This window comes from Brienomyrus brachyistius, chromosome 1 (assembly GCF_023856365.1).
Source record: "Brienomyrus brachyistius isolate T26 chromosome 1, BBRACH_0.4, whole genome shotgun sequence".
Classification (NCBI taxonomy): Eukaryota; Metazoa; Chordata; class Actinopteri; order Osteoglossiformes; family Mormyridae; genus Brienomyrus; species Brienomyrus brachyistius.
Genome location: NC_064533.1, coordinates 26,268,295 through 26,291,130, shown reverse-complemented (window position 1 = coordinate 26,291,130; position 22,836 = coordinate 26,268,295). Strand labels below are relative to the sequence as shown.

The following is a 22,836-nucleotide window of genomic DNA, read 5'->3' as shown; positions in this document are numbered from 1 at the left end:
AAAGGACATGTTATGTTTTCCTTTAGATCGCGACCTTGGGATATAGCTGTTCAGGAGGGGAGGTGGGATTGTAAACATGATGGGCGGAGCTTGTTCCCGCCTGCTGCGGATCCCAGTGAACCAGAAGGGATGGAGCTCCCCGGGGCATGATTTGGCACAACCCTTAAATCAGCTGTAACCGATACAGAACCTTCCCAGCCTGGGCTCCCCTCGTCTGTGATGTGGATTAATGTGCATCAGTGGTTTTGGGGTCCTCTGAGACACTGGGGATGAAATGCCGTCTCAAACGTGCCAGTGTTTGGAATGTTTCCTGTATATTACCGTAAGACTGAGGCATATTCTCATAAAAATGCTATATATTGCAAGCCCAAAAGAAAGTCTGCATTTACGAAACTAGGTTTGCTCGTCAGTTTAATCTACCGCCGCAGTGTTTTAAACAGTTACCTTTGTATAAATGTTTATGAATGTATCAAGAATTCAGATGAAATTTTAATGTAGCACAAAACTTGATTGGTGTCTGGTGCCAGTCACTAATATTCCTGTTCTTACCGCTTTCCTAGATGAAGTTTGAAAACAAGGTTTCAATCAACATCATCAGTCATCAGTGTTTTCTTTTTCAGATAATCCCTTTATGCTTGAATCCTTTTAACATGAAATCATACTCTCTTCTTGCTCTTAGCTTCTCACATTGCAGGTATGCAAATTTTAACTTGAATTTTAACTGTGTCTTTGGATGCCAGTGTGCTTAAAATGCAGTTCATTCATATATGGAAGGGGAAGCGGGAACGAGTGAAAATCTTGCATTTTATATGTACTGTAGTAATGATGGGTACTAAACCTAGGAATTTGGGCCCAGAATTCCGGCCTTAGGGGATGCTGGTGCCTCATCTCCCACATTCTGACTCAATGGACCACCCGCTGACCCGGAAAACCTTGGGTGGACCGGAATGACAGCCACAGCAGATTCCCACGGGCACGACGCGTAAAAGCACACTGGGGGGATCTGCTTTTCAGCTTATTTAGGGGGAAAGGTTTTGCAGTGTGCGTCTGTAAAAGTGAAGAGAAGCTGAATCTTGGGGCTTCCAGTAAACAAAAAAAAATGGGGTGAAACTCTTAGGGATCAAGGAAGACTTTAATGAACAACTGCTGAAAGGTTCTGTACATTTTTTGCGTGTGTGCAGTTTGCTGTCTTGGTTCCACATTACGTGTGGGGATGTTTAATTGTGGGGCTGAGATGGAAGTGGGGCATCGTGGCACCTCTAGGGAAGAGCTGGGGGCATAATTGGGCCATTGCTGTCCCCGAGGTCTCACTCAAGGTCACTTCAAGCCAAATTCATGCTTGAACTTTCTCTCTCTTGCACTGGCTCCCTGCTGAGTGATTTTGCCTCTTACCGATGAGGCTAGGAGCAGATCGATTGGCTTGGCCTAGCATCCATTACGTTTTAATCGATTGAGTACACCTGGGATTTCTCAACGCCTTTTGAGAACATTTTTATCCACCAGGTCATCATTATAAGCGTGTTTTGGCTTGTCATATGATTAAAATAGCACAGGTTTTAAAACTTTTTTCTTTAACTGTAGCAGTCTGAAAACTATTGAAGACAAACTGATTTCTATATGGCCTTGCAGAGAGACTACAGCCCTAAGTAAAGGCCCAGTTTGATATAATTTTCGTACAATGGATCTGGTACAATAGATCATTATTGCCTGCTTTCACTGCCTAACACACATACCCATGTATAGTTAATATATCTTACATTAGAAAATGATGGGTAGCTATGAAAATCACATCAGCCTGTTCCCTAAAAGACATAGTGATAGAATCACCCTTTGATCTCTGGAAAAAGTTTCGGACTTAAAAGTGGAGCTATAAATCTCCTTGGGAATCTCTATTCTGAGGCAGGATAGAGAGTGACATGATTAGACTTCGGGCCCCAAAACCCCCTGTAGCCAGAAAATATGGTCTTGTTCTTTGCACATTTGTATCTCTCATCACTGTGTTCCAGGCCTTCTGCGGTTCTAGACTACAGTTTTCTGAAAAGTACATTAGCCACTTTCAAATCATAGCGTGTGGTAGGTCACATGATTTCAAGTTGTTCCAGAGTCGGCCAAGGCCAAACTCGAAGCGAAGCTGGAATAGTACATTTTAATGGATACCAGGAATTGCCCTTCGAACCCCAACGTTACTTGTAGATGTCTGGGGAGAGGCTTAGCTGTCATACTGCCGAGAGTTAATGTGAATGAAAACCTCCAGTAAAATCCAGCTTTTTAAATCGGTAAAAATTGTGTGTTGCACTGGGTAAGTGACACACAAAACTAACTACATATAAGCAGAATCATTTGGTGTATTATTCTGTTTGTTATTCTAGGCCACCTGCACTGGCTGGAAGCCCAGCGTTCTCAGACATCTCGCTCATCCGAATCTCACCCCACCGGAACCCCTCAGTGGGTGCGGAGTCTCCGTTCAATCCGCCACACCCATACATCAACCCCTACATGGACTACATTCGCACCTTGCACGGCAGTCCCTCGCTCTCAATGATCGCCGCACCCCGGGGACTGAGCCAAGCTGACGGTGAGTGCTCCAGGGTTCCTACTTGAGCCCACGGCATTTTCCAAGAGTCCCCTTACCAGCTTGAGACAGTTCAGTTTTAGTTCAGATATTTGGTCAAACCTAATATGATTAATAATTGGTTTTAAGTTACAGAGGTCCTGGAATGTCAAGCAAATGCACAAATAACGAACTGCACATTCGGCAGGCAGAAGAGGGACAGTCAGAAGCAGGTTCTGAAGGATCAAAGGCAGACCACAGCCTTTCACCCCTCATGTGTGGGGAAGCCCGAGGAGCACATGTGTTATTTCTGAGGTCACTGGTCATGGCCTTCACTTCTCCGTCAAGGTCTCTTGAGGCCATGGCCGGACATGATCCAGACAGGGTTCAAGAGAAGCCAGCTTCAGGGGTCACGAGTAGAGGTTGGGGTGGGGGCCAGGGGAGCCCCGGGGAGGCCTGGCTTGAGCAATCGATCAGAGGGGGCCAGGGGATTTCGTTTGCTTAAACAAGCCTTGGCGGCCCCTTTGCCAAATGAGCTCTCTGCCGGCAGACTTAATTGAGACTGGGAGCTATGATTACTCAATTATGTGGGAGCCCCCACCTCACCTGGGCTAGTTCCCCAGCGGCTCTCTGCAGTCTGATCTAAACCAAGCCGTGATTGTTCATCTCCTAAGATGTCAACCAATAAAATTTGCCCATCTGATGAGCCGCACATTTAATGTGATTGTGAGCTTGTGCTGTATCAGTGTTAATTCACGCAAGTCTGTGTTGAGAAAAAAAATACTTCATCTCGATGATTCTATAGTTTTATTAATTTACGTGGATTTCTCTAGGCCTAAAAAACATTTGGAATATTGGGACTGACTGGCTAATGCTTCAAACATCTCCTACCATGTAGGAGTACATCTAAGTTGGATCCAGTGCTACATTTTTATCCGGGCATGTGTGTTTACACCTTGAATAAGCACAGGGAGGAAACTTTCTGCTGGAAGGGACAAGGAGAGCATCATACGAGCAGGGGCGTTTAACCGAGAGCTCAGGAATAAATCCAGATGATGAACACCACCCAAGCCGCTGGGACTCCATTATTAAAATGGAATTTTTTTTTCCCTGTTCCAGAGGTTCGACCTTCCATTTTAAGACTGCATTCCACCGCTAAGAGATTTAAAGGGATAAGCAGCTGTGAAACGTACAACAGCTCTTGTTTAAAATATAACATATAGTCGTCTATATCCGCCTCGCTGCCCCCCGCCTCCCAGATGTAATTAATATGTTTATACTGTGCAGAAAGGGCAGATTCTCCTTATATAGGGCAATGCCTTTGCAGAAGTGAGCTAATACAAACAGTGGGGACAAAACTCTCAGGAAGTATTTTAAGTGTCTGGAAACGCCCCAGAAGTGGCCCCATGGAGGCAGAGGACCCGTAATGGCTGCACTCGGGCCCCTGCTTTGTGTCCCGGGCCGGGACGGGCCCACACCAGTTGTTGTTAGGTGAATTTTTCAGATTGAAGGGGAAGAGGTGGGGGTGGCTGTAGGCCAAGTGGGGTGAGGTGGTCCTTGTTGAAGCATGGGGGGGGTTCCTCTGGCGCAGCTTCATAGCTTCATAGAACCTGATCTAATGAAGCGATTCAACCCCCACCCCCCCCCCCCCCCCCACACACACACACACACCCCTGTCCCCAGAAAGCCCTCCATTCAGATCAGCCCCCCCCCCCCAGCTAAAGCGATGGCTTGCGGGTTATTCTTCAAAGTGGGCCGAATGGCACACAGACACAGTCCTGCCAAACCCCGAAGAAATGTATGAATAAGAAATGGTAAGGTAAACATGTCCGGGGAGATAGATTATAAACGAAGGACGAGAGCCGCGGCGGGATGAATTACAGCCGCGCCGCCGCCCGCCACCGCCGCCCGGCCCATGGGAACAGTGGCAATGCGAAATTATTTAGCTCCTTTCTGTTTCTCTGTCCTGCTGCTGTAAAATAAATAACGTATCTTTCGGCGACACACTCCTCTGCACTCTCTCTTTGTAGCCCTCGTCTACGTACAGGAAGAGACTCACCAGGCTTTGACCCACCTCCAGGTTGAAGTTAACATTTTGGACTCTATTCAAGTTTTATGGGCTCTGTTGACAAGTTTCTATATTGTCAGTGATGGGGGCGGACATCCATCCATCCATCCATCCATTTTCCAAACCGCTTATCCTACTGGGTCGCGGGGGGTCCGGAGCCTATCCCGGAAGCAATGGGCACGAGGCAGGGAACAACCCAGGATAGGGGGCCAGCCCAACACAGGGCACATTCACACACCATTCACTCACACATGCACACCTACGGGCAATTTAGCAACTCCAATTAGCCTCAGCATGTTTTTGGACTGTGGGGGGAAACCGGAGTACCTGGAGGAAACCCCACGACGACATGGGGAGAACATGCAAACTCCACACACATGTAACCCAGGCAGAGACTTGAACCCGGGTCCCAGATGTGTGAGGCAACAGTGCTAACCACTGCGCCACCATGCCGCCCCTGGGGGTGGACAATTAAAGTTTTTTTTAAATGGGTAGCAGAGTAAAGTCAGAGTGGGGTGTGACTCAACGAGAAGGTTGCTGGTTCAAATCCCACGGCTGCCAGAGTGGTTTACTTGCAAAAGCCCCACCACTGATGGCATGTAACACCATTCCCTGATCTACCCTTCTGTGTCGCTTTGGACAATGCTGTCTGCCAAAGAAATAAATGTAAAAGGAAAACATTGCACCAAAAACGGAATTCTGACACCAACCACTATGCACACAAGGATTAAAATGTTTAATCTGCTGTGAAAACATTTTTGGTTTAACTTTCCTAAAATCACAGTAGCATAAAAGTCATATTACATTGTGAGGGCTGTTGCTCTGTTACTAGCCGTTGAAAAGTGATAATTCACCATGACAGAGAAAATATTGTTCTGTTGTTAAATAGGTGATAACTAATGTAGATTTCTGTCTCACTAAGCGTAAAATGATCAATCAGTGTAAGGCTTCTATATTACCCATCGCAGGGTTTGTGAGAGGCTGAGAGACTTAGATCACTGTGCGTGTCATTGGAAGGTTGCTGACTTAAATCCTCGCAGAATGACTTGAGGAAGGCCCTTAACCCCATCTATTGCCTGATACTGCTTTCTCTGAAAACTGTGTGTCACTTTGGATGGTATGTAATCTATGCATGATTATTGCCCTGTTTTTCAATTAAGTGAATCTGGCCTTTTTTTGGAATGCCAAGTGACTGGGTTACTATTTTGAGCATTATATCACCATGAAAGTTTTGGTGGAGAAAAGTTTGTAGTGCGTTAGAAGGTGTGTGCCACTGAGTGTGTCACTTTGGTCAGGAGGGCACACCCATCCTCAAGCAGAACGTTTCCCGTTAAGCATCACAAGGTTATTAAAATTTTAACGAACAGGGGGGGAAGTTATGCGGCTTAGATACTACAATTCCCAGCCTCCCCTGGGGCTAGGCTAGACACACCTGAGCACGCGCTACCCATCTTCATGATGTAACTGGCAGCAACTCGGGTAGCATGGATAGGTTTTGTCTCTCTTGTATAAATAAATGAGGAAGGAAATAGCCGTCCCCAAACCTGCCGCAGTGTTAGTCCACAGATGTCAGTTGCTGTTGTTGTTTTTTCCTCTCCTTCTAGTTTAATCTGCTTTGATTTTTAGGCCAAATAAGTAAATGAATGGAAAGCTGATTTGATTCTGAGGATGGCATGAGTTGGGCTCATGCCCAGTATGCAAGGGATTTGGGAGGGCAGGAATACCTCTCTGTCTCACTCTCTTTCTCTCTCTTTCTTCCCTGTCAGAATTGTCGTCCCCCCCCGCATCTGTGGTGGAACGCCCCGTAGGGCTGAGGCCCCGTGCCCCACCTTGCCTTAAAGCTCCTTTTGGGTTCCTCGACCCGCCTCCTGGAGGGGGTGGCTCGCTGATTGCTGCTAAAACATTGATGTTAGGACACCCCCACCACCCCAGCCTGAAAAAAAAGAGGCACATTATAGTTCAATCCATAAGCAGCACTAAACTGGTAAAAATGAAGACAATTAAGAAATCCCCCCCATCAGAAAAAGCATAATACCCGGATCGAATTAATTTGGAATTTCTCCTTATGTTTACAGAACCAATCAGAGATGCATATTGCCTGCACCCCGTTCAGGCTTCATAAAGGATCTTTTCATCATCCCATATTTGTTCTTTCTTAAAAAAAAAGGCAGGAATTAGCCATAACATTTTATGGGGCTAAACTGATTTCCCATTTGCCTCCAAAAGCACTTTGTCTCTTTTTTCTTTCTCTCCTTTTTTTTGACGTGTATTTTTATTTTTATTTTTTTTGCTTGGGAAAGATATTTGCATACCGACGCACGATGCCAGATGTTTATTTATAGGAGGCGGTTCAAGGACTTAGTTCTCTATTACTAAGGAAGGGGGGGAGGGCATAGAGATGGAGCGAGCTGGGGGGGGGAGAGATGGGGCCTGTTTCTTTATGCATGCAGATCTGGGCAGATCTGGGCTTTTGTTTTATTGGGCTTTAAGTAGCGCGGTGGAGAGCGGTTTGAGCTGCTCTGCTCCCCCACGATAACACCGGCATTCCTCCCCGGCTGCGGACGCGGCGGACGGCGCAGGCACCGGTGGGGCACACACACACACACACACACACACACACACACGCCAGAAAGAAAGTGAGATGAAAGGAAAGGGAAACCTATACAGGAAGTGGGAAAAGTCTCCTCTGTTTAAAGGAGAAAAAGGCCGAGCTGAGCTCATTTTAAAGCTGAGGAATGTCAGTGCAGATATTTTTGTTTCTTTGTAGAGTTGTACATGCAAACTGGTATCACCAGTACAGTGCAGTGGGGGCATCAGTACCCTATGATACTCAGGGGCCACAGCACTTTACAAGGACCCCTGATTATGCATTATATAGGGTTACCCAGAGTGTCTGGCTATGCACCCACTGGCACACGGTGCAGACGCTGAAAAGGTGGACTTTCACCTAGCATGTGCCATTACATTTTCAGGCAATTGACCCCCGTGTTCTTTTCCTCCCTGACATGCCCTGTCCCTCCCCAGTGCCCCCTACTGGTCTGAGCACGGCAGAGTACTATCATCAGATGGCGCTATTGAGGAGTCAGTGCAGCTCGTACGCAGACCTCATCCCCTCTGTGGTGTCGACGGCCGGGACAGGAGCAGGGGCCCTCCACATGGACTACCTGGAGGGTAAGCGCACACCACCTTTAAATTCTAACCCAGGGTTAAAGTGGAATCCATAGGCCATGGCCACTCGTCAATATCGACGTTACTTATTACATCATGTTATTTAACCATAACCATTATTTAATTTATCCTCTGATTCTTATTATATGATTTATTCTGTCACATCACATGTATTGAAGGAAATCAGGCTTAGTTTAATTGTACATAAACAAACACTAGATTTCAAACCCAAACCTTTGTTAAAATTTTTGCATTAATTTTTCATTCATTAATTTCATTAATCAGATATTTACTCAAACTTTCCCACAGATTTATTTATTTATTTTTATTTTTTTAAAGAATATCGATTTGACATAATATGTACCTGTGAGGTGATTTCACCCATACAGGAGTTTTCTACTACAATATCTACTACTGCTGCATTGAACTCAGCAGTGATCCGATTGAGAGATAAATCACTGGCCATCAAATGTCTGGGTGTTTGAAATGCCAGCAAGTGTCAGGTATCTCCATAAACCAGCAAAAAAGGACAGGATAGCACAGGAGTTTGAATGCTTCTTTTTGTGTTATATGCGTGCTTATTTAAATCAACTATATATACCAAAAATCCCATCACAACCAAAATGTCACACCTCTCTCAGACCCTTGCTAAATTTCAATCAAACATTAATACGTCAGACGCAAACTAATTTAGACGCCACAGAATGGTCACATTTAGAATTGCTATTGTCTTAAACTGCCCTACCAGGGAACGTATGCAGTGGGGCTATGCAAATGAGGTATTTTAAAGTGTAAATAGGAAATTAAATGCTCAGTGAATCTTTGGAAGGTCGGCCAGATACACCCGCCCCACCCCCCCCCACGCTTTGATGAGAACGTATTTAGTCAGCCAGTCGCCGCCTTCATAGAAATCAGGGGTGAAGTTACCCTTTTACTCTGTACAAACTAATTAAAACTATCCAAACTTGCGCAAGTATCAGAAAATTAATTGCTATTAAGTGGGAATTGGAGTGTCCCACCATCCATCACTGTAGAAATCCTTTCTTCTGTGTCAGTGTTTTAGATTAATAGACTGAAACAAAACAATTAGGGGCAAATTTAAATGGAGATGTTGGCTTTTTTAATTCAAATCGTCTGTGATCGTGTCTGGTAATAACTCATCGCCGTTTAACAATGTGTGTTCCACGGCTGGGAAATTAACACTTTAAAGCACCTTTTCATGATATATGGATATATATATTTTTTTAAATGATAACTGGGCATCAAGAGGCTTTTGTTAATAACTGGGCCAGTTCATTGTATCTTGGGCTTGACATCAGTGTAATTATAAAGATGGAGCTTAATTATGGAATGAGAGACCACTCCTGACTGTTTACGTTTTAATGATCCATTATTTCTGTCTTTTTGGTTTTAATCAGAGATTTTGTCTCCCTCTTCATGGTAACATATGCACTTCAAATAACCACAAGGGCCTCTATAGATATTTTTCCCGTATTAATAGTTAAGAGCTGGCCAACTGGAGTTCACTGTTTGTTCCTGCGTTACTTTCAAGAAAGATTCTGTCTTGTTCATGAATATCATCCATCTTCGGTATGTGCTTATTAATTTAGCAGACACTTTTATCCAGTGCAACCAGGGTTTAAATATAGACGGAGCCAGGTAGAGCAAATCACACCTTGCTGGAGTGCAGTTCGACTTCCTTCAGTGTTAATCTTTTTTTCTTAATGTCCCAAAATCTAGTGAAAGATTCAAAGTGAACACGTAAAAGGTGAGTTTTGTGCTAAATAACAGCTTCAGTGTTAATTTTTATTAGTAGCTTTGACCAGACATTCATTTGTTGAGTAAATTAGATATTTTAGTGCCTTTCTTTCTCGTGGTTTTGTATTTTGACTTATTTTATTTACTGTACTGTTGCCAAAACATCATGTTCTATCTAGACCAGGGCTGTGAAGCTCCAGCCCTGGGGGGCGGAGTCCTGTATAGCTTAGCTCTTTCCCTCTTCCACTACAAATGATGCAGCTCAAAAGCTGTGGGGTAATTAGCAGAAGGAGCTGAATCAGGTGTGTTAAATGACGGGGAAACCCAAAAACTTGCAGGGCTCCGGCCCTCTGGGACTGGAGTTTGACACCCGTGATCTAGACTGCTAGAGGTAAGACATATAAGAAGATCTGCTAATAACTTGATATCTTAATGGATTTTCACTTGGACTTGAATGAACAAGCAACAATAAAAGTCATTTTGGTGCATTTAAAATTTTTCATGTGCATTTGCACATTATGTTTCTAAATAATTCAAGTAGGCATACTATTTAACTACACAATATGTTAATTATCCAATTGAAATTAAAAATTGCATTACGATAAATTTTTTAGTTTATTTAGTATAGCCTTAAAGTGATAACACAACATGCAGAACTAATGAACATACTGCATCTCTAAGACTGTTATCATAAACACATATGATAACTAATAAACTAATGTATAGAGCGGTTTATTCATGCCCCCCTCCCACTCTGTACCTGACAGGTCTCCCCCTCCTGTCTGATTTAACCCCTGAATGCAATATACATTTTTATTTTTTGAGAAAGTAGGGTCAGTTAATCCCTGGAGATATTGCGGTTAAGGGTCTTGCCAAATGGTGACATCACTCAGCTGACCCTGGAATTTGAACCGACAACCTTCTGATCATAGGCACAGCGCCCTAATCTGCTACAGGGTTGTAGAGAGCCTAGGAGACTATCCCAGGTAACATGGTGCATGAGAAAGAGAGCAGCTTGAATGGCTTCTCAGTCCACAACCGGCCTCACACTCACAGACTGTGGGCAATTTAAAGACACTAACTGCATGTAAGACCTAGGGGTACAAATTGAGCCCAATACAGTGGAGGTGTGAAGCTACAGCACCACCAACTGATTCACCTTTCCACCCTTCCGTAATGTATAAGTAACATGCTGAGGACTCTAAACACCGTTACCAGTAAGTACAAACAAACCAGAACCGGTTTTGGTTTAGTACCAATATGAAATACAGCACAATATTACAAGATGCTTACCAAAAACCACTCTACCAATCAATATATCCATAACTAAAGAACACAACAGAAATGAAAAATTTACAGAAAACAGTGCAAATACGTCTTAACCAAATAAATTGTATGGTGTGCAAATGACTGCGAAGTGCAAGGAAAACTGTACTAAGATGCACAGAACAGACCAATAACCTGAAGTAGTACAAAAAGGAAAACAATTGTTCACTGTCGTGCAAATTTATTGTGTAAATAGACTACTGTCCTCTGATGTACTGTATACCAGACTTACATAAGGGAAGCAGAGATCTGACTGTAAGACACTCTCAAGGGATTGGAGACAAGACGTCAGGTAACAGCAAGGGCCAATCCTGGGTACAGCATCAGGGTCTGGGTGCGTTTGCCATTTTAATAAATGTGCTGGTCACATGACATTCCCCCTCCCCCCAGCATCCAGACCCCTAGTCTTTAAAGCCAGTCAGTGATAGTGCTGTGGTCAATGTCTGCCAATTTAGATTGACGTTACGCACAAGCTACCTTTTTCTCTAACATCGATTCCATATCAAGTCATATGAACACAGAAGCTGAAATTATGAAAAATTATGTTTTCTATTTGTTTTATCGAAGATTTAGTATAATGTAGGATTGTTTTTCAGTTAACGTGCACAACAAATAAAATCGAAAGTTCACAGACTGGGTCCTCTCACTACAGAATTTGTTAGGAAGATTTAATCAAAACTGAGTAAGCAGTTTAATGACTGTACAGGTACCAAAAGCAAATCAATCTTCAGCAGAGTTTTCTGAAGGCTCTCGGCTTAAAGGAAATGTTCTGAAAATTTTTGCCAACATTATGAGAAAGGTCTTCTCAAAGTTGGCAGCGAACATTTGTACTTTAACATTAATGTAACGTTATATCCACAATTCACACTTAAATAAAGGTTCTGTCAGTGTCAGCAAGATCAGCACATCATTACCTCAAAATACTTTTAATGCAAGTAATGTTGACAGAGATATAAAATGATATATATATTTTTAAGTGCTATATGCATATACTACACCATCCAGCCTTGAACCTATTACCTTTAGATAACAGTATTACCCGCTATACTCCCCTATATGCCTTACATTACTTTTTGTATTATTACTCTTAGTTGTAATAGTAGTTGTATTAGTGGGATAATGTTCCAGGAACATCAGGAAAGCTGGACACTTTGAACATTCCCATACCTTAATCATAACATTCCGTAAACGTTCTTAGAACAAATAATTGCCAGCAGTCCTCTTAGCCTTTACTGGCAATATCTCGTAAGTGGCATTATAAAGATGACAAGCTAGCCGTAAGATGTGCGTAAAATCATCAGCGGGAATGTCAGGATTCCGTTAATGAGGTGGGATCGTTAGTGATTTTTAGAGGACAGATGCCAACTGAAAGTCAACCGACTGACCAAAGGGATTCGATTGCGTCTTCAGGCATAGTTTAACATGCCCTTTAAACAGAAAACTTCTGGAAGCCTCAAGTGCTAACAAGCATAACGCTTAAGGGACAGAATTGTGCCATGGCTCTAATTTAAGAATTAAATCCCGTAACCTTAAGAAGCACAAGGGCTTTTGATTGAATCACACCAATGTGATAATTTTTGAATACATTTCACTGACCTCTTTTGTCTTCTCTTATACCTTAAAATTAATATGTTCTGGGCATTATAGTATTTTATATTACATATCATAAAGCCCTTCACTCCAAAAAGGACAGAAACTTTTTTGCTATGAGTGAAAATAACTATATTACTTTAGCTAGCTACAGTCCCTCAGTCCTGCCTAGTTTTGAAGCAGTGTTGTTGATTTATATGCGATTTACACCTGAAACACCAGGTGTTTCATTTATAAATTAGGAGTTAAGGGGCCAGGCCAACAGGGGTTGCTTTTGTTTTACTTGAACACTCAGCTCTTAATTGTGTTATTGATGGCATCATGTTGATAGCCAGCCGCCTAGGATAGGGAGTCGTATGCTGACTCAATAAATTTCGGGCCAAAACGGTTACGACCTGGAATGCACTGATCTTGTCGACATTAACGGGCACATTAGTCGGGCTAATTAATAACGTCGCAGCGGTTATCTGTTCTGTTGCCAGTCAGGCCGCGAAACGTGGGGTTTCCTTGTCCGAATGGGCAGGGGCTCCGTTCCTAGCTGCCCTCGTCTCGCCTGTCTGTGTGCTCCCCTGTCCGCTTGAATTAATGACCCTCCTGCCTAACCATCCATCTCGTCTATAAATCAGAGGGAAAACGAGAGGGACACCCTTAGCACTGAGAGCGCCTTATCCTCTCTCATACCCCCCCCCCCCATCCCTTTTGCCAATTTATCATGCGGCGGCGCATTAATAAACAGAGATCCCACGGGGCCCGCCTGCCGCGCGGTACCTCCCAGGGCCCCTCCCCCTAATTCCCTACAAGTGGAGTACGTCTGTCTCAGGTGGGGAAAGGGGGCGTTCCCAATGCAAAGTGCAGGACCTGTGGTCCAATCAGGCGGGGGTGGGGGTGTTACTGCAGAACTCACACCTGGCAGGATAAAGCTGACAGTCAACTATGTAGCAGAGATCGTATGGAAGATCATTTCTGCTTTTTTATCTGCAGGATCTCTGAGCTTTACCCGAGAAACATTTTACAGGCATTTTTTCACGTATTATGGTCAGAGTGACATACGGATCTGGAGCCCGTCCCAGGCAGTATCAAGCACAAGGCTAAGGCTACCTGTCTATCGCAGGGCAAATAATCATACACTACAGGCAATGTAGAGAGGCTAGTTAGGCTAACAACATGCCTCTGCACTGTGGGGGTTGTGGAACAAGAAAACTGCGCAAACACAGAGCAGAGGCGGAATTTGAACCCCCAGCCCTGGTGGTGTGAGGCCACAATGCCACCCTTATAACAACAACAACAACAATAATAATAACAATTATTATTATTATTATTATTATGGATACTTTATTGGTTCCTGTGGGGAAACTCTTTTTATGCCTCCCCCAACTTGCTCTCTGTAGGTGAGAGCAAGCTGGCCGTCAAGGGGCAGCCACCCACAGCAGTGCCCAGGGAGGTGGGGGTTAAGGACCATGCTCAAGGACCCGCAGATGTGCCGAGGCTGGGTTTGAATCGGCAACCCTCCAATCACAGGCTTAGCCATAAGTACATATTAATATGAATATATCATACAATTCACGGGCGGCATGGTGGTGCAGTGGTTAGCACTGTTGCCTCACACCTCTGGGACCCAGGTTCGAGTCTCCGCCTGGGTCACATTGTGTGTGGAGTTTGCATGTTCTCCCCATGTCGTCGTGGGGTTTCCTCCGGGTACTCCGGTTTCCCCCCACAGTCCAAATACATGCTGAGGCTAATTGGAGTTGCTAAATTGCCCGTAGGTGTGCATGTGTGAGTGAATGGTGTGTGAGTGTGCTCTGCGATGGGCTGGCTCCCTGTCCTAGGTTGTTCCCTGCTTTGTGCCCATTGCTTCTGGGATAGGCTCCGGACCCCCCGCGACCCAGTAGGATAAGCGGTTTGGAAAATGGATGGATGGATGGATCATACAATTCTCAATGTGGGTTGCAGTTGATATACCACCACAATTGAAATTCAGATTTGTGCATGTGAATTTTACATTTTCTCTACTGTAGGCTTGGGTATCCTCAAGGTACTCCAGTTTACTTCTCAAGTCATCAGACTGATACTGATATTGGACTGACACTGATATTGGACTGATACTGATATTTCAGTCAGTTTCAAACTGATACTGATATTGGACTGACACTGATATTTCCTCTAATGCGTGTGCGCTGTATGCCCTGTAATGGACTTTCATCCAGGGTGTTCTCTGGAGCTTTCTGGAACAGCCTCCAGTCTGAAGCTGTACTGTATAAGTGATTCTGGGAAATGGATAGAATGTGTAACATTTGTATCTGTTGCAGTTCTGATGGGATATAAAATTGATATAAAATGTAACCAAAACAGTTAACTGAACATGGGGATCTTCTATGTCCCGACTCAGGTGAACTGGGCATTGGATGCATGTTCATACCGACGTGTGTAATTATGTGCATTGCAGTGTGTGCCTTTGTTCTGAAAGGCGCATAAACACGTAGGAGATGAGGAGACCGTCTTTCATGGGGAGGTACAGCAATGCGGGCCGATCCTGCTCTCCTGTGGCACGGTGCATTAAACGCCGCAGCCGCCTGCCCGCAGCCTCCTGCGTGTCACGCACACACACATGCACACAGCCGATTTACATCTGAATGGCAGGCCTGTAATCGCTGGATGTGTCAGACAAGCCGGGGTTGGTGGCGGGGGGGGGGGGGGGAAATTGGCACAATCTGGTTTTGTTTGCTGAAAAAAAGGCTCTTAGTCACAAAACCATTGTGTCACTTCACACATAGAACACACCCACTCTTAAAAAAACTTCTTTTCTGTACTTTTATTTTGTTTATGACATCTTGCAATGAAAAGATAGCAAAAGCCATTTTTTACTCCATGCATGGCCGTCATTGTCACTTTAGGCATCCTGTCTGTTTTTTTCTTTTAATTTAAATTTGGTTCCTGCATTCTAGTGAAATGTAAAAAAAATCCATATACTACAGGCACACAGCTGATTATGTTGGAGGGGACAGGTTTATTGAACATAGTGATAACATGGGCTATGGAATATTAAGGATATAAAGATATAACGGGGCGATGTTTTTTTTATATATATATATATATATATATATATATATACTCACGCCCGAGATTAAACGGATTCACGTTCTCACACACTCCTCCTGCTACCGGTTCCCTTGAGCAGCATTTTGATACATGACGTCGGCCTAAATAGATTCCTTCTGAAATCTTTCATTTGCGAGGCCTGGAGAGAGATGTGGGTATGTTGGGTAAACCGTTTACCATGTAAAATAAGCTAAATTCAGTCAGACACCCCATGAAGTGGGGGGATGTCGCCAGCAGAGAGCTTTGATGGGAGTTTGGAGAGCTGTCCCCCCCCTTTGTTGTTCCCCAAGGAGCCCCTATGCCCGATGTTTTCCACAGCTTGTCCTCTTCCCATTGCGGAGCAAAAAAAGTAGCCAGGGGCCTCACATCTCTCCTCTTCAACGAGGCTGCCAGGCTTGAGGGCCATTGTCACCAAATTAGGCAATTCTTCCGTCTTGGGTGATGAATGGGCAGACCTTGAAAGTACCTGCAAAAGGCCGGGGTGAAGAGATAGGGAGTGAAGGGTGGGACTTTGTGTCTTCCATTGAGATTTGTTGCATCCGGTGCTCAAATGTCAGGGTTTCTGCTTGAAAAACATTTTAAACGGGTCTGGAAGAGGAACTAATTTATAGACAGACACCTGTGCAACAGAGGTAAGCAGAGAACACCTAGTGATGGATATTTTATGGGGTACAGGGATAACAGGGAATGTATGGGATAGTCAGGAAGGTTTGGGAATACAAAGGAATGTGTAGGAATATTCAGTAAGGTACACCAATGAAGTTACAGGGATAACCAGGTTGGTCCAAGATACCCAGGGGACATGGGTTACCAGCGAAGGTATGGGAAAACCAGGAAGATATGCGGATATTAGGGAAAGTATGAGAAGACACAGAGATATCCCAGAATGTCCCGGCATCCCAGTGGAGGTACATGGATGCCATTGAAGGTTCCAGGGGGGGTACATGGATAATAGTGAAGGTATGAGGGAACCAGAAATGTATATGTATGTGATAACAGTGAAGATACAGGGGTACTAAAAATGGTATGAGAATACCCAGGAAGGTATGGGGATGCCAGGAATGGTACGGGGATACCCAGGAAGGTATGGGGATACCACAAATGGTATTGGGATACCCAGGAAGGTATGGGGATACCACAAATGGTATTGGGATACCCAGGAAGGTATGGGAATACGATGAATGTTACGAGGATACCCAGGAAGTTATAGGTTTACCAGGAATGATATAGGGATACCCAGGAAGGTACAGGGATACCACGAATGGTACGGGGATACTCAGGCAGGTATGGGGATGCCAGGAATGGTACGGGGATACCCAGGCAGGTATGGGGATGCCAGGAATGGTACGGGGATACTCAGGCAGGTATGGGAATGGCAGGAATGGTATGGGGATACCCAGGCAGGTATGGGGATGCCAGGAATGGTACGGGGATACCCAGGCAGGTATGGGGATGCCAGGAATGGTACGGGGATACTCAGGCAGGTATGGGAATGGCAGGTATGGGAATGGCAGGAATGGTACGGGGATACTCAGGCAGGTATGGGAATGGCAGGTATGGGAATGCCAGGAATGGTACGGGGATACCCAGGCAGGTATGGGGATGCCAGGAATGGTACAGGGATACTCAGGCGGGTATGGGAATGGCAGGAATGGTACGGGGATACCCAGGCAGGTATGGGAATGGCAGGAATGGTACGGGGATACTCAGGCAGGTATGGGAATGGCAGGTATGGGAATGGCAGGAATGGTACGGGGATACCCAGGCAGGTATGGGGATGCCAGGAATGGTACAGGGATACCCAGGCAGGTATGGGAATGGCAGGAATGGTACGGGGATACCCAGGAATGTATGGGAATACCAAGATAAGTATGAAGATACCAGGAGTGGTACAGGGATACCAGAAAATTAATAGGGATAATCAAGGAGCTACCAGGAAAAGGGGAAGATATAAGAATAGCAGGGAAGGTATGCAAGTACTTAGACACAAGGGAAGTTACAGGAATATGAGTGAAGGTACATGGATACCAGGAATGGTACAGGAATACCAGGAAAGGTATTCAGAAATGCAGGGAAGTACAGTCAAACCTCGGATAGCGAGCTACTTGATTACTGAGTGTTTTGCAAGACAAGCAAAATTTTTAAATACATTTTCACTTGATAAACGAGCAAGGTCTTGCAATACGAGTATTATGTATACGCTTTGTCTGTCTAGCGTCACGTGATCACGACTGAGCCGATGGTTCTTCTCTCTCGCTGCAGGATTGTGGATAATTGTTTCCCATGCTCGGTCTCAGTCAGCGTGCCTCACTCGTATAGTCAAAATTTAGTAGAAAAGAGCCACCCGAATAAGTGTGTAACAGTGCAAGCAATGACAATGCAATGTCCACATTCTGTGAAATCGAAAAGTAGGCAAAAATGGCTGTCGTTGGATAGATTCCTTGTTAAAGTCACACAAAAAGATACCAGTGAGCCAACAGATGTGATTCCGTTAGTTATAGTGAAAGTCATCCTACAAAATAACCCTCCTCTTCTCCTCTCTCTTATTTCCCTCACACCATCCTTGATTCTTTTCAAAGGTTTTTGCAGTTTAATTAGTTTTATGTATGTTTACTAAATATTTTGTACTAATCATTTTTATATGAATATTTTTGAGTTGTGGAACGAATCATCTGAGTTTCCATTATTTCTAATTGGACAATTCGCTTTGATATACGAGTGCTTTGGATTACGAGCACGTTTCCAGAACGAATTATGCTCGTAGTTCGTGGTTTTACTGTATATGGATACAAGGAAAGTTACAGGGATGCTAGTGAAGGTGTGGGGATACCCGAGGCCACAGCTTATACCTGAAGGTTTTGTGATTAAGGCTCAGTGGACTGTCTGTTACAAAGTAAGGGGCTACTGAATAGCTACAGTAAAAGACCCAGCTGCATAGCTGGGCTAAATAGCAAGTAAAGTTTGAAAAAGAAGTGTTGGGTAAGCAATGTAATAAAATAAATAATAAGGGAAGGGAAAACAGGCAAGTAATGGATTGTAGGCTGTCAGCTGAATTCCATATTGTGGAAATAGCAGTAATTGCTTTCCTTGTAATATTTGTCTATTGTTTCACAAAATTATTTCAGCTCAGCTGGATACGAAGCACTGTGAATAGCATGACTGGTGATCGCTTTGACTGAGGCTGATGAAAACACTTTTGACATCATTATAGCCGCGGTTATGCTGGGGGTCGTGCAGGAGGGTATCTGCATATTGTCAAGTTTTAACAGCTGTGGCCCTCCTCTTTTTCTCTCCCTCCATCCAGGTTCCCGGTTCCCCAGCCCCAGGCTCCCGGCGAGGCCCAGCCGAAAGCGCACACTGCCCAGTTCCCCACTGTCGGACCACAGCTTCGACCTCCAGGCCGTGATTCGCACCTCGCCCAACTCCCTGATAAGCAGCATCCTTAGTAGTTCCCGCTCCAGCTCTTCCACTGGTGGCTCCTATGGCCACCTGTCGGCTGGGGCCATAAGGTAAAGTCAAAGTCACTGTGTAAAATGATTGTGATTCTAGGATTTTTAAAGGTAGCCGGAATAAGAGGCATAAGTCATACAGAGGGCCAAACCCTTTCAATATGCCATGATATGTTTTGAATTAGTGAGTGACAGGGAAGGCGGCACCCCAGGGACCAATCAGCTGTCAGCTAACTCTAAGCCTAACCCTTTTTTTGTCGTCTGTGGACATCTCCAAAGTTAGCATAGGCAGGATTTAATTTTAATGCTGTTGCTCTAAGGACTTAAGAACACAGAGTATGAACAATTATGTCCAGCAGAGATATATAATCTGGAGAATTCCTGTTTCTTGTGATGCATCCTACTTGCTGTCCTGGACCAGAACCTTGATATCTATTCCACATTTAAATAGTTATTGGACTTTTCCTTTAAAACCAGTTGAAAGCTGTTTTTTGCCAAAGTATGGAAGGAGACTTGCTGTATTAAGCTTGAAGTACTTGTTTTGAATTGCTATGTGTCACTGGTGACTGTGTGGCCTCACGCATCCTGGCTGTGGGTTCGGAATACGTTCTCAATAGGTTGCATAGGATTATTCTGGGTTCCTCCTGCAATCCAAAGACCTGCAGTTATAAGAAATGATGTGCCCATTGGTGAGTTTTCCCCATGTAAATGAACGAAGAGTCCCCACAAATATATAATTACAAACCTGAGTGTGTGTGTGTGAGCTTACCCTGTGATAGACTGTCTAATGGTGTTCCCTACATTATGCCGTCATTCTCGGGGCAGGCTAGATGGATGTCTGGAAACTAAGCAATTAAACCTTGTGAGTAATTTAAGGAAGTATTGCATGCCAAGGCCTCTGTGTGATGCTGGTCCCATCTCATCGTTCCTCAGCAGGCACAGGATCTACGACCATGATCTTAAAACATCTAATTTGTTTTTTATATCATATGAAATCTTTAAGGTTTTATTTGTCCTGTCCAGTTCAGCTGGCTCCTCTTCTCGGTCGCCCTTCCTTTCTCATTGCTAACGTCTAAACATTTAATAAATGGTGAAAAAGAAACAGAAACAAACACAATGAGCAAAGTTCACTCGACACGTCATATTATTATGGCAGAGAATTACTTTTAAATTGCAAGTACAATTGAAATTTTAGAAGTATTTGTAGCAGCAAGGCTGCATATGCTAATACACTTTTTTACAGGGAAGAGAAGGTTAGTTTTTAGTACAGAAAGTCTCATTGTTTTCTGTGGTACTGAGTGAATAAAGAAGACAGGATAGATAAGGATGTGAATAAGGAATGGATCTTACATCTCAGACCAGCAGTTCTCCATCTGGGAGAACTCCATGACCGTCATGTTTACGGTGCGAAGCTAACCGTCGTGTCTCATGGGCCAGAGTCACCTCAACATGTTTACCATTTCTCCACATCTTGACCAAGGAAAGTTTTTTTTTAGTATCTTTTTCTATCAAAAAGTCTACAGACCGAGGAAGCAGCTGTCGCACCCGCGCTCCGGAAAAGTGGTGGGAAACAAAAGACGGTGGGAGGGAAAAAGCAAGGCGAGCGGCTGAAAGCGAGCGGGAGAAATATAAATAACGGGAATCGGGGGGAGGGGGGGGGGCGGTAAGGAGGGAGAGAGCAGGGTTGAAAGAATGACAGCGAAGAATAGGAAAAGAGAACGAGTGTGGACTCATTGAGAGCGCGATGATGAATGAACGGCCTGTTGAACAATAAATGGAAGGTCTCTCAGTGAACATGAAATCCTCTATTAGGTAGAAAGCATGTGAACAAATCCCCCCCCCCCCAATCTGATATGCATCTTCTGATTAATGTCCTCTCCATCAAGCGTGGAGAACTTACCTTAACTGGACACTGGCATGATATTTCATGTGGGATGGGGGCGTTTTGGGGGTGAGGGTGAATGTGTGTGTGTGTCTGTGTGTGGGGCGGGGGAATGGGGGGGGCGGCTGATAATGTGACAGATGAAAAGGGAGCCCACTCCGTGGTCGGGGATGAGACCTGGAGCGCCACATCTCTGACAAATCTCTGTTGCCCAATAGCGGATGCATCATTGTCAAGCTCTGGGTTGAGTTGCATATGCTGTGGGCAACTGGACATTAAAGTACTTTTGCAAAGGAATAAACACACATCTTAGGATTTTAATAATTGCACATCCAGCCTGACCGAAGATGCAGAGATAAAGATTTGAGCTTTCTGCTCCTGCCATAGATTCTGAGATAGCCTGACATTAATTTCGGCTTTTAGTGCTACTACATACCTTCAGTAGTCTTCAATGACCTGGATCTTATTCCAGGCAGCACAGGGCACAAGGCAGTGGACACTGCCAGTCCATCACTGGAGACAAACTGAGGGCAGTTTAGAGACGGCAGTTGGCTTAACTGCATGGCTTCGGGCTGTGGGAGGAATCATAAGAACAACAAGGAGAGAATTTGCTCTGTTGTTTCCATAATTCTTCCAGGTCCACAAACAGTCTTCATTAAAATAAAAGAGCAGCCTTTACCTAATCTGTGGGAAAACGTGTGCTACAGGTCAGGGTGAGAATTCCCAGACACACTAAGATAACAAATTAAATGCACTGGAGATTCCAATAATCATTCCAGACAGAGTAGCCCTTGTTTGGGACTGTATAACTTATGGAAGCTAGCTGGATGGAATATGGACGTGCTGAACAGCTACTGGCTGAAGATCTTGGCTGTGAAACCAATCTGAGCACCAGCAGTTTCCGATGCCTGGCCGGAAATCTTGAGGTTTTGGAGACGGCGGTGAGGAATATGTACATGACCATGTGCATTGAAATGTCTCGGGAGTCAGGCCCAAGAGTTACTCAAAGCCCGTGCAAGATATATGTCAGGCATCCAAGAAAAGTTAATGGAAGCAAAAGCACTGGGCTGGTGACACATGGGTGACACCTGTTCCAGCGTTGTACAGAGGGAGGCGCTGATAGCACATTCATCTCAGGCTTCCTTCGCCAGGGAGGGAGTATGACGAATGGTCACTCCTTCGCTTCAGCCTGTCGCTGCCTGGGCCCTTCGTGGCTGTTTTCAGGGCAGCACCTTGACACCAAGCACAAAACGGGGTTCATTATTCCCACACCATGGACTCAGATGTGCACTGCCAAAGCTGGCGAGCTTCCTTCCCAAAAGAGCGAGAGCTGGCTGCTATCATGGAGACGCTATGAAGGGCATTTTAATAGCTTCAGCAGTTTTGTAATATTTTGTAATATCCCAGGCTTTCCATGTACTTTATCCAGGGGAGAGCGTGGCAGGTCAGCTCAGATTCGAGAACTAGCATATAGCTAATTTTATATAACAATTGCTGCGATGGGCTGGCCCCCCATCCTGGGTTGTTCCCTGCCTCATGCCCATTGCTTCCGGGATAGGCTCCGGACCCCCCCGCGACCCAGTAGGATAAGCGGTTTGGAAAATGGATGGATGGATATAACAATTGTTATTGCGTTCTTACATGGTTGAAATATTATTATTTTCAAACTGCGAAGCCATTTTAACTAACAGAACATAGGTCATATTTGACCTAGTACTTCTTTCATAGCTAGCACATCAACCATTTTATATGCTTCAACTACACAATACATGATGGCAGATTTATCTAGTCTTTTGGTTTAAGAGCTGTTTACTCTCGCTGGTGTAAAGGGACAGTGAGGACATCGGCTAGTTTTCTATCAGCCATTGTCTAGCTATTTTCATTTTATACACCTGACAGTGTTATGTGCATCACTTTCAGAGTAGATTAGTACATAAAGGTTTCATGT

The 22,836-nt window shown here is 44.5% G+C and overlaps 1 protein-coding gene across 1 annotated transcript in view; it reads left to right on the top strand.

Annotated features, from left to right (window-relative positions):
* Positions 1-22,836, top strand: part of gli3 (GLI family zinc finger 3) — a 138,578-nt gene that overhangs the window by 89,430 nt on the left and 26,312 nt on the right. Inside the window, exons 5-7 of the mRNA XM_048971884.1 lie at positions 2,370-2,575; positions 7,644-7,790; positions 18,862-19,066. Coding sequence (XP_048827841.1) covers positions 2,370-2,575; positions 7,644-7,790; positions 18,862-19,066 — 558 coding nt within the window. The remainder of the gene's footprint in view (positions 1-2,369; positions 2,576-7,643; positions 7,791-18,861; positions 19,067-22,836) is intronic.